Here is a 16,026-nt window from a genome sequence, read left to right as displayed (position 1 = left end):
ATTACCTAACGTACGGTAGCCCAGGATATCTACGTCTCAGAAATGTAAAATCTATTTTACTCTATTCTTCAAAGATGACTTTTAAAGCACTACATGGGCTGGAGCCTGCTGCTCCCCAGTGAGCCAGAGTGTCTAATAACCATTTCTAAAAGGAAGCTGCTGTGGATGCTGCTCTACTACAGTATAGATAACATAATAAAAGACATGGCACCCAGAGAGTGGAGGTTCTCACCATGCTCCCTGGTCTCAGCGGTGCTCTCTCCTGCTGTATTGTTCTGCACCGGGTTCAGATCAGCCTGATGAGCCACCTCTTCACTAGCCACTGCCACAGCAGCAGAGGAAGAGGAAGAAGCTGCCACGGTGGTCGCAGACGAAGAGGAGGAAGAGGCTGCGTGTTTGGAGACACCCCCCGTGGCCCCGCTCACCCCGCCGTGGCTGGCGGCCGTATGTTTGGACGGGCTGCGCTGGCTGCCAGCTGCTGGCTTGCTGGAGTAGAAGGAGCTTAGAGTCTGGGGCTTGTGGGTCTGACTCTCCCTATCCAACAGTTTATCCAGTATCTGAGGATGGATGATGGGAGGGAGGAAAGAACACAGGGAATGAGAAAGGGGGGAGAGGGAGAAATATGTGTTACTTTGAGAAACAGGAGGAGAAACTTCACTTCTTAAATTCCTATAGCTGGCTTTAATTCTTGGTAATCTGTGATGCAGATGTGACTGTGAGATTATCTGATTTTAGGCCTGTCGGAAATTTATTCAAGAAAGAATCCAATGGTTAGAATGATGACAGTAGTGACGGCTACCTTCTTGAGTTTGCTCTGGTCATCCTTATAGGTGATCATGAGAGCCAGAGCCAGGTCACCTTTCACCCGTCTGGTTCCTTCACACAGCAGAGGATGCTCCGCCTCACTTACTGTGGTCTTCATACCTTCACACACACACACACAGGGTGGAGACAAGAGGAGAGATTACAGCACGAAGCGTGGGAGTTCGGGGGACAGGATATGGTCAAAAAGCATAGACATAGCATAGACAAAGAGTGGGGATGTAAGAGAAGTGGTCAAGAGAAAAAAAAGAGAAATTGAGAAGCAGAAAGAGTGACAGAATCTCATAATATAACAGGACAAAAATCTATTTACCAAGTGCGGCGACAGCAGCCTCGAAACCGAGCTCCTCGTCACCGGGCATCTCGTTGTTACGGTTGCGGCTCGGTGGACGGGAACCCGTTGGGGACACAACTGCACAAACAATATGGAGAAAAATGAAAAGGGATGTTAATTCTTGAAGTTCCCATCAAAGGAGTTTAGACTATGGTCCGAAAAATAACAGTGTAACTCGCTCAAAACTAGGCCGGCAGTATACTCTGCATCTCAGCTGTCAAATAAAGGCAAAGGTCTTTCATAAAATTAAAACATGTTTTAAGGTGTAACTGGTCTTAATCTTTCTTCGTAGGATATTGGATTTATTTTTCAGCTTGAACTGACAAGAAACAAGTGTCACTTATATCCAAAGATCTAGTTGAGCTTTGTTAATTTGAAGTGCTAGTGCGGTGCCCGGAAGGATCAGTCTTCACCACAAACACTACATCTCCAAGTAAGTAGAGAGTTCAACATTTTAAATCTTAAACTCCGATGATCAAACAACAATTGGTGCTTACCTGGGGTACACAGTACATCGAAGATGAAGCTCGCCAACATGAGAGGCAGCACGGGTCTGTAATCGCAGAAGTTTCCGTCTCTGAGCTGCTCGCCTCTCTCTCTGATGGCCGACATTTCCACCAGGCCCAGGGGAATCTTCTTCAACAGAGACACCACCTCCGACTCCTGGTAGGCCAGCTTCACCTGGTCAACACACACACACACACACACACACACAGAGTCAGTACATGTGGTACATTCTGTATGCACGTGTATATATACACCACATACATCAGAGATACTTGGGAGTTTATACAGGAATAAGGAAGCCATCCCAAAATGACAACTCTGTTTATCTACATTTAAAGCATTTGGGAGACATTCCTATTAAATAATTAAATAAATAATAAAAAAAGAATTGTTTGTTGCAGCTCTACACGACATGGCAATAGTCAACAAGCATAATCAAGGTCCCTTGAGGCGACATATAGTTCCATTTTGGGGGAAAACCCTCTCAACAAATGACCAGTCCCCCTACAGTAGTCAGTAATGATGTTAAAACCACAGTGTTTTATAGCATAATTCACTGATAATAGAAACGACTAATGAATGTAACTCTACAACCATTCAATACAATTAACTTCTAAGATGTTTCAAGTACCTGTGCATACAGAGTATGTGTGTGTGTATATTTATGTAAGAGTAAAAGACCTCCAGAGCTTTGGTAGATGCCGGCGGTCTCTGCAGCTCCAGGGAGAACATGCCGGTACAGAAGGCCAGGTTGTGGAGCTCCAGTCGTTCGCTGAGAACAGTGAGGAGGAAGGCGGCTTTTGACAGCGTGTTGGTGGCGACCTGTGTCTGACGGGTGGTTGACACCTTGCTCTTCTTACCCTAAAACCAACAACCAGGGAAATAATCACTGCACATGTAAACAAAACATTTTACTTCTGACAACACACTGAATTTCTTCATTTTTTTTTTTGTGAAAAGTTAATTAATTGTTTCTCATTTATAGATCGGCACGGTAACACTGCCAATATAAAACAGATATTAGAAGAATCTGGTGGCTTTCCTTCATGAAGAAAGGCTCAATATCCCACTACACAGTTCAAGATGCTGACTGGTGAGTTTGGAAGATTGAGACTGTACAACAGAAGGAGAGAAGAGAAGTCAAAGGACATAGGAGAACGAGTTGCAGGGGGCTGGGACTTGTGAATTCATTTACCTTAGTCTGTGGCTGCTCCACTTTCAGGTCCGGAGGATTGGCTAACAGGTCTCTGGCCAGCTCCACCGCCAGTCGGCACGCCTCGTTACTGTAGCCGTGAGCATAGAGGGCCTCGGCACACGCAAACAGCACCTGCACGCGAGCAACACACACACGCACACTCAGGTCAGTAAGAAACAACTGGGGTTTTAACATCTGCGCTGCTGAGTCTGGAAGTGTTTTTAAAGATCCCGTCAGGTGTACACACAAGTGGAAATTAAAGACACTGTGCATACAGCAGATCTACAATGAGCAAAGTAGTCCATTCTCCAGCGGTCAAGACATCTTCATCACAAAAAAAAAAAACTCTGAGAGGATCGAAAGAATGTTCTTCCTTTCTTATTTTTCAAACCTTCAGCGTAGAGACGAAAGATGGTGTGTTGTGCAGTTTTGAATGGCTGATATATTTCTATTGTTTAATGCTATATGAGACTTCATTGATGTAAACCTACTATGAGACTGAGACATGGTATTTTAATTTTATAATTTTTTTATTATTATATTAATTATATTATTTTCTGTTTCACTGTCTAATGCTCTTGCCTAATATTCAATTCATTTTTATATAGCGTCAAATCGCAAGTTGTCTCAAGACACAAGTCAGGTTATCTCATATAGAGCCGGTCTAGACCGTACTCTACAATTAGAGACCCAACAAGAGATCCACCCCCCCCCCCCCCCCGGTGAGCAAGCACTAGGTGCGACAGGGGCAAGAAAAAACTCCCCTTTAACGGGAAGAAACCTTTGGCAGAACCAGGCTCATCGATGTCAATCAGTAAACCTACTAACCTGCTAACCTGACATGGTAGTTTTATTCGATATTCCTAAGGAATACCTACATCTCCGGTAATAAAAATACTTTTGGAAAGAGAAGTCTTCATCACTTTGATTTAAAAGTCACACATTCTGTTCACTCCAATCATCCGGGTTTTTTTTACAAACCGCAACTTAATTTTGCAGGTTCTGCAATCCTTCCTATCACCAGCTTTGCTGTAAAGACACGTAGACATTAATGCAGTACTACGACAGATTTTAAACTGATCGAGTTTATCCCAATTATGTCAAACCACTTCTCTGCGTGTTCAAAATGATGGGATTGAATGTTATGTTCAATGACATGAATACAAATGTTTTAAGCGCAATGTTTCTGGATGAGATCCCAATGTATTAGAATCTTTACGTCAATTCCTGTGAAGGCCTGACTGTGAACACTTCCTTCCTTACCTCCATGCGCCCCTCCTGCTCCAGCGGTTTCATCCCTGCGAAGATGTCTGGCTCCTCCTCCTGGTGGTTGTCAGCCAGCTGTCTGTCTGCTCCCTCCTCTGAGGCAGCGCTCAGGTAGTATGCCTGATAGTCGTCATCACCTACAGCTTCTCCCCCTACAGCTCCAGCTCCAGCTGCCACCTCTGCTCCTTGGTTAGCTGGTCCACCCGCAGCTGCTGCTCCGCTCCCTACTGCTGCTGCTCCGGCAGACGCCGCCTCTCTGCGGTCCCGCGGTGGCTTTGCAGACGTTTGAGCGGTGCCCGATTTTGCCGTAGTGGTTGAAGCGGGAGGCTGGCTACTGCCAGCTGAGTCTACGTCTTCATCTTTATTCTGGAGGACAGGCTCCACCTCCAGCTCTGCTTCCTTCTCTGCAGTGCCGGGCACGTCCATAACGACCACCACTGTGTGCGGCGGAGCGGGCTCTGCGGCAGGAAGTGCGGCCGGGGCATGGCCGACACGCTTGGCTTCAAACATCTTGCTCCCCCCGTTACTGTTGCTGTACTTGCGTGAGTCTCGGAGCAGCGGGCTCGGGGAGGGCAGCATCTCTGGCGGCGGGGGGAGAAACTCAAAAGTGTTGCTGGCCTCGGCCCCCAGAGCCAGACTGCAACCGTCGTCCAGGCTGAGCTCGGCCAGATCCGGCTCCAGAGAGCTGTCCTCGCTACTGGTTCTCCGCTTGGCACTGGCGTGCTTACCGCCTCCTATCCCTCCACTTCCTCCAGGACCTCCTACGGATGCCCCCTTCCCACCTCCCTGCGTTAGTTTCAGCTTCCCTCCAGAGGACGAGCCCGGCCCTTTGTACATGCACTTCCCTCCTCCGTCTTCCAGAGCGAGAGAGACGCTGCCTCCCAGACGAACCAGCATCCCTCCCCCTCCACTCACCGTCAAACCCTTCCTCTTGGTCAGTATGGTCTCCTTGGGTCGCACCGCCACCTCCTGTTGGGACGAGTGACCTCTTCCTTTATAATCTCCCCCGGCTACGCCGTCAGCTCTCCCCCCTCCCCCTGGTTCAGGAGGTTCTCCACCCGCTCCTGCAGCAGCTTTGACTCCTCTCTGGTGCTGCACTGCCCTGGACCAGCAGAATGTGGCACTCTTCTTATCAGCACAGCAGTAGGTGATGCCGTCCAGTGGGTAGGCCACCTCCCAGTTGAAATAGCAGGACTCCACGGCGGGCTTGAAGCCCTGGAACAGTTTGTCCAGGGACTTGCGATGTTGCCCCCTCTTAACTATCTCTATAACTTTCAGGTGCCACTGCTTCAGCTGGCCTGCCAGTTCCAGACGCCTGAAAGAGAGTATGCACAGTCCCTACTTAATATATACTTCCATCTTAAATCAAAAAATCAAAAATGCATATTTTTCCTCTTACCTGTAGTTCTATTTATCAATGTAGATTGTTCTGGTGTGAGTTGCCAAATGTTGGAGATATCAGCCGCAGCGATATCTGCCTTCGCTCCAATATAATGGAACTCAGCTTGTGGTGCTCAAAGAGCCACAAAAATTCAACAGCAATGTCTCTTTCCAGAAACCATGAGCTGGTTACTCCAGGTAATCCACAGACCTTGTTTTGAGCAGTTTCATGTCGGAACTATTTTCTTTCTACCAAACTGCACCCGCCAGCTGTATCACCAACGTGCATCTATACTCGATACTGCTAGCTCATCTAGCACCACTGAGCTAGCTAACGTTACAGCTCAACCGAGGAGAACGCCATTAATGTTAACATCTCTCAGTGTCACGAGCCTCGTGCCCGCTTCCTTCTGCACAGTGATACGAATGGTGGGTGTAGTTTGGTAGAAAGAAAGTGAAACTGCTCACAACAAGGTCTGTAGATTACCTGGAGTAAGCGGTTCATGGTTTCTGGAAAGCGACAACGCTGTTGAGTTTTTCTAAATGTGTATTTTGGCGCTTTGAGAACCACAAGCCGAGTGCCGTCTAGTTCCATTATATTGGAGAGAAGGCAGACATCTCTACGGGCGATATCTCTAACACTCCGCAACTCACACCAAAACAATCTCGATCCATAAATACGGTACTACAGTACTACAGCTAAGAGGTCAAACATGTATACTGTCCCTTTAAATATGTTGTCTAATGCAATCATTAAGTGATAAATGATATTACATCACTTCCTGACAGTTTAAGAAGTCTATGAGCAGTGTGTGTAGCCTGGTGTCGGCAGTCTGACCTGCAGGGGCTCATCGTGGGGTCGAGCACCGCCAGCCTCCACAGCACCACCATCTCATCGCACATGCTGGCACAAGCGTGAGCCGCCACCTCGGACTGGCCGTTGCTGCGCCCGGTGTGGCCGCTGGCACTGCTGTGGGACGCTGAGGTCCGAACACTGTACCACCAGCTGATGATCTGAACACACAAAGTCAGACAACTCAGTGAGGTGTGTTTGTCAAAGAATGTGCAGTATATAATAATTATTAAAGATCCAATTATGAATTCTATATGAAAGGCCAGAGGTCTGGAACATAGCCAGCACAATGCACCGACATGATATAAACTAGAGCATCAAGTTGTCCGTAATGTAACGAAAATGTCATACATCCTCAGCCCATTGAGGTATAATGTTAACTTAATAAGTGACATTGATTTGTGACTCGGCCCAGATCCAGACCTGCCCTGCTACTATATCCTCTGTATGTATTTCAATCATGTGTACTCTTAATGTAATCGGTGGAATTGAAGACAGCATTTAAAAGGGGACATATCATGAAAAGCTCACTTTTTCAGTGCTTTAGAATTCAAATTCTAAATATGAGAATTGTTCAGACGGGTGGGTTAAGTCCTCTCCCACGTCTACTGGAACAATTGTTACTTTTTCCCCCTAACTCCTCATGAAACACCAACACGCTCATGTCTGTAGATTTGAATCTTTGCGGTGGTTTACTTTCAGCAGCTGGAGCTGGTGTCGTGTTGAGGATGTACAGTACCTGTTCATAGGTGAGGCACTGCTCAGTGAGAATCTCAAGCAGCGGGGCAGCGTTGCTGTCTCGTCTCTTGAACATCTCCCTGACGATGGACAGAAGGTTCCAGATGCCTTCTGGCTCTCGGCCCCGAAGAGGTCGCAGTAGACACGCCCATTCGGCGGCGGCCGGCGGCTCCGTGGACGACAGGTACATGGAGTTTACATCGCTGTGGTTATCCAAACACACACACACACACACACACAGCACTGAGTTTAGTCTAGTAACATTGAGGTACATCAATCAGGAAGAAAGAGGGAGTGAAAGTAAAGTAGGGTAGAAATAAATGAAGAATCAAAATGAAGAAATGTGTCATCCAGAACGAATATAGCTATTTTAGTATTATCTCTACAATTATTCTGGACAACACATGTGTGAAAAGGGTTATTAGTGTTTGAGTAGAGGTTTAAAACATTCAGCTTTTAAGAAATGCGTTATGGACCATTATGTGAGACAAGTAGTATATACCTGAAGACGACAGGTGAGGGCCCACAGAACTTGTGCAGAGTCTTTTTGATGTTGTCGCTGAGCGTCGACTCGTCCAAATACCAGGTGCTCTGGTCAGATGCTGACGGGCCTGCTGTCGGGTCTATACACACACACACATATCATACAGTCATCATTTGAGCTTAAAAGGCATCCAGACAAAATCTGTCTGCTTGATAAAATCTAGTTTATTTTATGTTCTTATTTAATGACTTTCCACTTCCTGTTCTACAGTGCTGAGCCGCCGTGGTTTAAAAGAAAACTCTTCTTTCCTCAAATCACAGCAACTTTTTGTAGATGGTCGATAGCTGTGATAGATTAAATCCTGTGCAAAGTAACACTCCTCTCTCCACGGATACCACACACAACACTGTAGTGTAAATAAACACTTCTCTTCACAAGAACAGGGGGGACGCCATACAGGAAATATTCCTCTCCCCGTGCTATAAGAAACATCACTGCCATCTAGCTGCAGCAACGTGTCATCATTTAGGCTGAAACCGCTTCACTTTGTGATTTTCAGAGAAACTGGTTGAATGAAATGAAGTTCCACATCAGGACAAGCTCCAGTTTGCTCTCTTGCTGTATGTCAGGAACAATGTTGTTGTCATTACTGCTACTGTACCTGGAGCTCCACACACGGTGTTGATGGCAGTAGACTGAGAGGACAGCAGCTCATCCAGCAGCCGCTGAGCTGTGGGTAGGATCTGGAGACGCAAAACTCAATCAATACCAAACTTGCTTTAGATAGATAGATAGATAGATGATAGATGATAGATATACTAGACTTGCAATTTTTGTTCAATAGTTTGGTTTATAGAGTTAACAACTGGTTCAGGACATGGACGTTACCTGCTGAGGCAGCTCACTGATGAGGTACTGGGCGAACTTCTGGAGCTGGTCCCTCTGCAGCCTGGACAAAGACTCAGAGACTGGAGCCCTCAGACACACTGCTGATGCCTGCATGCGCACGCACGCACACACACAAACACAAAAATAAAAATAAAAGACAGGTTTCACACTCGCAGGCACATCATATTGGCTGTATCTCAAGCTTGGGCCAGCCAGAGACCTACGGTTCCCTAGAACCCCCCCACCCCTCCCCCCCAGACTGCAACTTACTACTTGTTTCATTATCCATTATCATGTCGATCATTTTTCAAATAACTGATTATTATTTAGTTATTAAATCCCTGAATAATAATAAATGCCCCTCATAAATGTTGCTATTGCCATGTTGGGAGCCATTGAGAGGCAATAGAAGTGCTCCCAATGTGACATTTAGCACCTTTAATTAACTATGTGTTGTGGTGTCTACTTTGTTTCTGTTTTTTCTTTTCTCATATCTGTAACTAATGTCGCGGATTGTATTGTATACATGTTGCTGTCAATTATTGAGAGACGCTCCCACAGGAGAAGAACAGTCCCACACCTGTGCACACAGAGTGGGTGGAGCATGATATATTTAAAATCAATGTTGTATGAATTGTGTAAAACACTCTTGACGGAGGTCCAGAGGGACTGAAACGTAACGAGTACGAGTAGTGCGGGATCTTCTTTTCTTAAGACTCAAATAATACTTTCCCTGAAAATAACTTACTTACCAACTGTATGGTTGTCAATACATTTTCCGTCAAGACAGACAACTGAGACTAGACTAATCATTTCCTTCTCATCTGTTGATGATGCTGTGCCTGATAAATCCTGAAGTCTATCAATACTTTTGTTGACAAAAAGAGATCAACTGATTTGATGAAAAAGTTGAACAGAATGCATCCGTGTAGACGTAAACTCACATTGTGGATCCTGAAGAGGCAGAGGGCCACCACGTGGGCACACCATTTGGCCCCGGCACCGCAGGTGCAGCTACAGGAAGTGATGCGGCAGCGGTCGAACATGACCGCCACATTGTACGCCCCTTTAGACTGACCGGACTGGCTGGACACCACTGTAGCACTGAGATGGAAGCCTGGTAAAAAAAAAGTGGACTGGGTTGGACAAACAAACAAACAAACAAACAAACAAAAATGGCTCCATACTGTATTTTATTTAACTCGCTCAATTTAAAGCTACGGTAGGTAATGCTGAGAAACTAGCAAGAGTACACTAGAATTATCCAGCCCAGTGTTTCCAACTCTTTTCCAATGAATATAGCTGGCAGCACCAGATCCACTAGTCCCTCAATCTAGAGAGAAACTTGCCAAGTCGCTAACACTGACAGTCCGTCCCTTCAGGCCTCCCTCCAAAGACACTTCCCCAAAATGATTATTATGATTAATGCCGGGTCTGAACGGGGCCTTTGTATCGTCAGACTGACACTTCAACCCACCGATCTGCAGTGGGTCTTTGACAGCTCTGATCCTGTAGAGCTGCTCGCCACGCTGGAATTCATCTGGACTCCCGTTAGCCAGGCAGGAATATAACCTGCAACAGGAGGAGGACAGAGAGAGACAGGAAGAGAAAAAGACAAGGAAGATGTGAATGGAAGACAAAGAGAACTAAATTAGTAAGTGATCACTAAAAGAACAAAGCACTGGTGAGTCCTGTTTATCCATCTATATATCTATCTGTCATCCTGTTCAGGGAGCCTATCCCGGCATACGTCGGCTGAGAGGTAGGACACACCCAGAACAGGTCAGGACTGGAGTCTATCTGGGTTACATTTATTTGTCAAAAGCAGAATTCATTTACGGATAACTTTTTCCTCAAAGACATAAGATGATGCCAGAGTGTTAACAAAGACCCTGGTTCAGGCTTGTTCCTCTTCCACCTTGTTAGTTGATGCTGTAAGGTGGTGTGTGGTGTCCTGCTCCGTCTACGAATCCACTGTATGCTTCCATCAAAATGCTGGAAGCTTGCTATTGGTTCTTCCGGACAGTCTGTGACCCGCCGTTCTCCAGCCTTCCCTTCATCCAGAGCAAGTACTCTACCTTGTGCCGACATTTTAACTTCCACGGTTATTACATATCGTAGCAACCGGATGCAACCAAAAGCATCTCAGCTGAAAAAACGCTGGGCTTCCAAAGCACCGTCGAGCGCTCACAGCTGGCCGTTTTTCAGAGCACCGCCTGCCATTTTCAGCTGAGAAAAATAACGCTTTGGTGGACACAGGCTCTAATACAGTAATAAACACATAACATGTTGGCGCAAGGCTACTGGAAAACAGCATTGTTCAAAAGAGTAACACATGCACACTGACTCCAAGCTAAATGTTGTGTTTTTTTTAGTCTGTGTGGGCGTTCTATTCATCAATTACCAACAGAGACTAATTGTGTTTTAAACAATTCATTAAAACGTGTTAAAAGAGCTCTTCTCTTAGTAAATGGGGAAAAAACATCTCACAGCTGGCAGGGCATTAGACAATTGTACTTGGCTCTTCAACAGTCAATAGTTGTCAATCAGCACACCCACAACCCTGGTTATCAGTGTTCTCACCTGATGTCTTCTTCATTCTCGGGGAAGCTCCAGTAGGCAATGCGCAGCTGGAGCTGTTCTGGGACAGGGGGGTAGACCTTTTCAACCACCTCGAACGGGATGTGGAACGCTACCTGCTTCGCTGACAACTCCACCAGTGGAATCACCTGACCATCTGAGGAAGAGGACGATGACAAGAAAGACATCAGATAGTGTGTGCATTATGTTCCTTCACTCTAGTATCACATCATTGAAAGCTGTAGGTTGAATGAAACAAACCTCAACTACTTGACAAGAAGTATTAACGAGTAACTTAACAGTTTCAGTCTGAAACAGGTTGGGTGTAACCACTGTTAACATACAACATTTACAATTTCAGAGGATGAACTCTTTCATTTTGGATACATCATACATGTGCCATCCACAGACCAAAATATCAACTGTACATCTGAGATTTCTCCCTCTGAAAGTCTGCTTGCCATTAATGCTCTTCAAGAGGAACTGGAGGTTTTTCAGGGGTCCAACCTGGTTCGGGTCCATATTAGACTAACTGGCTTTGGCAAGGTCCCCTTGTATTGTATGTAGGGTTCATTTCCTACATTCTTCACAATAAAAGTCGCCTGTTATTTTTGCTGCTTGTACTCATCCCCCCTGCAGTATTAGTAGACTTGTTTTTTATTGAAGAATAGCTACTAACAAGGCTACGCTAATTCAGTGACTCCTACAGTTGAAAGTGAAACCATAAAATAAAGCAGATATCTGAAAGTACAAACTGGGACCAGTTGAGAAGCTGAACTTCAACCCACAGAGATTCAGTTCGAAGCTACAAAAGTTCTGAGAGCTGAACAAACAGCGTCTTTCTCTCTGGTCTCTCTGCACAGACAACATACGCTTGTGTGAGTGGGAGAAGGGGGGGGTCGTCATGGGTTGGCTGCCACAACCCGCTTGGAAGCAGGTGGGGCACACGTTGGCCCGACTCCGGAGATGGCCCATCTCGGGCGCGGCGAGTTGGGCGGAGCCAGACTAAAACTGGTAATGGAAACGCAAATCATCACGGCACGGTTTGACTTGGCGCGGCCAAAGGTACCAATGGAAAAGCCCTATATGATCACGTGGTGCATCATCATCATCATCATCATCATCACCACAGGAGAAAATGTTTTTTGATGCAGATAGAGAGTGGGGAGTGCAAAGTGCAGGAAACACGTGCACGGCTCTTTTCCACCATAGCTGATTGTAATTGGTGGATCATCATGCTGACAGCAGGGGTGTAACGATACGTTTTTACAACGATACGATACGATTTCAATGGTTCCGATACGATTCAAGGACGATATTTGGCTCATCTAGAGCGATACGTTACGATACGATTCAATGATTTGAAATCGATACAGTAACTTTTCAGTCAGTGTGACTGTGAAATAAATAGCTGATACTGGACAGAGCAGGTTAGGATTAATCAAAGTTTTTCTTGTAAGGGAATCAGGGATAAATTAATTATGGATATAAACAAGTAAACACAACGATTAATGGCAAATACATACACCTTTTATTTGAAAATAATAAAAAGTGCAACTGCAGGACCTGCTGATTCAGTTCTCAAGATACAAGGCAGTGCAATATTTAACAAAAAATAAAATAAACCAACTTCTATCCAAGTTAAATGAACAGTGGTTTAACCTGCTGCTTCTGTCCTCATTTTCAATATAAACAGTAGAGCAATAATACAGTGATCAATTGCTTATAGTGATCAAAAAGCTTGGGACAGAATCATTCCTATACAAATGCCGTTGAAATAATTTGCTGATAGTAATCAAGTAGTCCACCTACAGTGTGTATGGGTCTGTTCAGATCCACTGTATTTTAGATCAAGTCTGATTATTTTCTGGCCTATTTGGATCGGGGTCTGACTGTCTTTGGATTTTGAATCTGGTTTCTTTTTAAAAAATCTATTTGTGCATATGCACTTCGTCAGGTAGGTTTTCCCACAGGATTGTTTCAGATCGATACCCATTTGATATAATGACCCTCATACTCTTTCCTCTTGCACCAGCCTCGGGACAAAAAGATGCGGGTGGAATGTTAGTGGAAACATTGAAATGGCAAAGTTTGAAATTTCTACACCAATCCAACACCTTGAAAAGCTGGAGGTGACCTGGAGCGGTACCTGCAACCAACTAGAATGAAACAGGCAGCATAACCACAGCAACGGGAGTCTTACTGAGAGCACAGTGGTCCGCCACGGAGAGAAGAAAAAGTGATGGGGCTCAGATTACAGACCTCACTTCCAAGCCACTACTTGGGCTGCTGTTGACCTTATATGGAGGAAAGCACTCATTCCATATAATGCCACCCTTTGGTGTAAAATGCTCAGGGTCTCATGGTTATAGAGCATGGGGAACCCATCAAGACAAGCAGACTAGCATCACTCATATGTTGTATGTGTTTTTGGTCACGCTGTGGCTGATTTACTCGCTCAGAAGTTTAAAACCAGGTGCTTGCTTCAAGAAAACAGGCTCCACTAACTTTGTCTCATGACGGAAATAGGGATGTCACCATACCAGAAATGTAGCAGTCGATACCAATACCAGTGAAATTCTATGATTCTCGATACCAATTAGACACCACACTTCTTTACTGCCATTTGCACACTGGTTTTTGTTAGGAAGTTAAACAGGTCATAATTCCCTACAATTCTACAATTTCATTTAGCAGACGCTTTGTCCAAAGCGACGTACATCTGAGAATTCGTACAACAATTCCCTCTCTATTTTATTTTGCTGTGAAAACTTCAACTATTTATTCAAGTCTCGCCAAAAACTACATTTTACGAGATTACATTTGAACACAACATGAGAACGTGTTGTAATCGACCTTCAACCAATACTATTTTTGACCTGACCTGAACACATCATGATGTAAATCATTGGCACCTCCAGTTAACTAGCTCTCGTCCTTTTTTAGCACTGATTTTGTTGTTTTTAACAATGAAGCGTTATCAGAGAAACAACAGGGCGGGTCCCCTGGAAGTGTCCATTGTGAGTTTACTGCATCCCAAATGGTCTGCCTACGGTATCGTCAGGTATCCACATGTTTACATATTACGTCGATATAAGAGTAGCGAAATGTAATATGTGTGTGTGCGTGTAGCGAGTGTCTGATCGAGTGACAGAGGGAGAGAGAGAGAGAGAGATGCGCTCAGAGTCGATCAGCTGTTTGGTGATCGATCGAAGCAGAGAAGAAATTAGCGGTAAAGTTGTCTCGTGTTATTAACTGTACAGTGTCTCTCTCACACACAAACTCTCAATTTTTACCATCCCAACTTGTGAAATGAATCCGGCGTCGCATATGAGACCAAAATGGTGGCACTCTGGAGCCCTGCAGAGGATGTCTGAGATACTAAAGTTCTGTATTTACTTAAAACAATATCAGAAATTAGTCAAGGAAGCATGTTTTCTAACCCAGCTTTTCCCTTGAAAAGAATGGGTTTACTCCATTTCCTCCCAGCATGCTCCCATGAAAAGCAGCCTGAGTGGTGTGTGTTTGAAATGCAGGAGGAAACCTTTACCGGTGAGAGGAGGGGAAAAAGACAGAACTGCCACACCAATCCAATGAGCTACTTGTGGCAGTAACTGTTGGTGGTAGCTCCACAACAGAAGCAGATATTCATTCATTTATTTTAACTTGCAGACCAAAATAAAGATAGACCAATCAATAATTGATCATCAACTGGGGGGTGGCTTTGTAGAGCGATACCAATACTTAACCTCTTGTTTTTTTGCATAAGCCGAGTGGTGCAACACAGGTGTACGTCGGCGTACTACTGGAGTGCACCCCGTGCAGATACAAGGGCAGGGAAGGAATGAGGAAGGCGGCGAGACAACTAGTGATCCAGGGAAAAGAGTGAATGAGTCCTCAGCTCTTCACCAGCCAGATTCAAAGGAAAGCTGTATTAGTGGCTTCCCTCTGTGCTTGTAGCTGATTGGTGGACAGCTTGCTGTCATTCACCTGCAACAGCTTATCATAGGCTGGCAACATGGACTCTGTTACTACCCAGCCACCCCTCTCTCTTCAGGTTTTATTGTTAGACAGTCAGACTGTCCCAGTTGCTTACTATATACGAATACTGTAAAGGCACACAACATGCAAATGTTGAAAACACACTTGCATTTTAAATGGATGATTTTGCAGGAATTGAATTAAGGTATCTGGTGATGGAGATCGTTCAGGCTGCAGTTTTACAATACTACCACTGATTTCAAAAGTCTCAAATAGTGACTCATTCAATCCTAAACATTTAGTAGTTTACTCTTTCATTCTTGAGCTGTTGCACCAAAGGGAATCATTGCATGGGTGAAAAAGAGCAGTTAATAGAAAAATAAGTATAGTAATTAGGGCTGTCCATCGATTAAAATACTTAATCGCGATAATTCGCAAAATAATCACGCATTTTTTATCTGTTCAAAACGTACCTTAAAAGGGAGATTTGTCAACTATTTAATACTCTTATCAACATGGGAGTGGTAAAATATGCTGCTTTATGCAAATGCATGAATATATTTATTACTGGAAATAAATTAACGACAAGAAACAATGAGAGATATTGTCCAGAAACCCTCACAGGTACTGCATTTAGCATAAAAAATATGCTCAAATCCTAACATGGCGAACTGAAGCCCAACAGGCAACAACAGCTGTCAGTGTGTCAGTGTGCTGACTTGACTATAACTTGCCCCAAACTGCATGTGATTATCATAAATTGGGCATGTCTGTAAAGGGGAGACTCGTGGGTACCCATAGAACCCATTTTCATTCACATATCTTGAGGTCAGAGGTCAAGGGACCCCTTTGACAATGGCCATGCCAGGTTTTTTCTCGCCAAAATTTAGCTTAAGTTTGGAGCTTTATTTAGCCTCCTCCCCAAGAAGCTAGTATGACACGGTTGGTACCAATCGCAAGTTGGTGAATTTGCATTAAAGCGTTATTATCACGTTAGC

At 44.7% G+C, this 16,026-nt stretch overlaps 1 protein-coding gene across 4 annotated transcripts in view; it reads right to left on the bottom strand.

Annotated features, from left to right (window-relative positions):
- Window positions 1–16,026, bottom strand: part of zswim8 (zinc finger, SWIM-type containing 8) — a 35,853-nt gene that overhangs the window by 12,489 nt on the left and 7,338 nt on the right. For all 4 annotated transcript variants that reach the window (XM_074645548.1, XM_074645549.1, XM_074645550.1 and 1 more), the window contains 15 exons: window positions 11,051–11,204; window positions 9,945–10,039; window positions 9,412–9,584; window positions 8,468–8,575; window positions 8,241–8,322; window positions 7,598–7,718; window positions 7,097–7,298; window positions 6,343–6,518; window positions 4,122–5,439; window positions 2,859–2,990; window positions 2,345–2,524; window positions 1,654–1,837; window positions 1,136–1,234; window positions 800–924; window positions 233–557 (listed from right to left, as the gene is read on the bottom strand). In XM_074645548.1, the coding sequence (XP_074501649.1) occupies window positions 233–557; window positions 800–924; window positions 1,136–1,234; window positions 1,654–1,837; window positions 2,345–2,524; window positions 2,859–2,990; window positions 4,122–5,439; window positions 6,343–6,518; window positions 7,097–7,298; window positions 7,598–7,718; window positions 8,241–8,322; window positions 8,468–8,575; window positions 9,412–9,584; window positions 9,945–10,039; window positions 11,051–11,204 (3,474 nt within the window). The remainder of the gene's footprint in view (window positions 1–232; window positions 558–799; window positions 925–1,135; window positions 1,235–1,653; window positions 1,838–2,344; window positions 2,525–2,858; window positions 2,991–4,121; window positions 5,440–6,342; window positions 6,519–7,096; window positions 7,299–7,597; window positions 7,719–8,240; window positions 8,323–8,467; window positions 8,576–9,411; window positions 9,585–9,944; window positions 10,040–11,050; window positions 11,205–16,026) is intronic.

The sequence above is a fragment of the Sebastes fasciatus genome, chromosome 9 (genome assembly GCF_043250625.1).
Source record: "Sebastes fasciatus isolate fSebFas1 chromosome 9, fSebFas1.pri, whole genome shotgun sequence".
In the NCBI taxonomy this organism is placed as follows: Eukaryota; Metazoa; Chordata; class Actinopteri; order Perciformes; family Sebastidae; genus Sebastes; species Sebastes fasciatus.
Note: the sequence above shows the minus strand (reverse complement) of the source record. Positions and strands in the feature narration are given on the sequence as shown.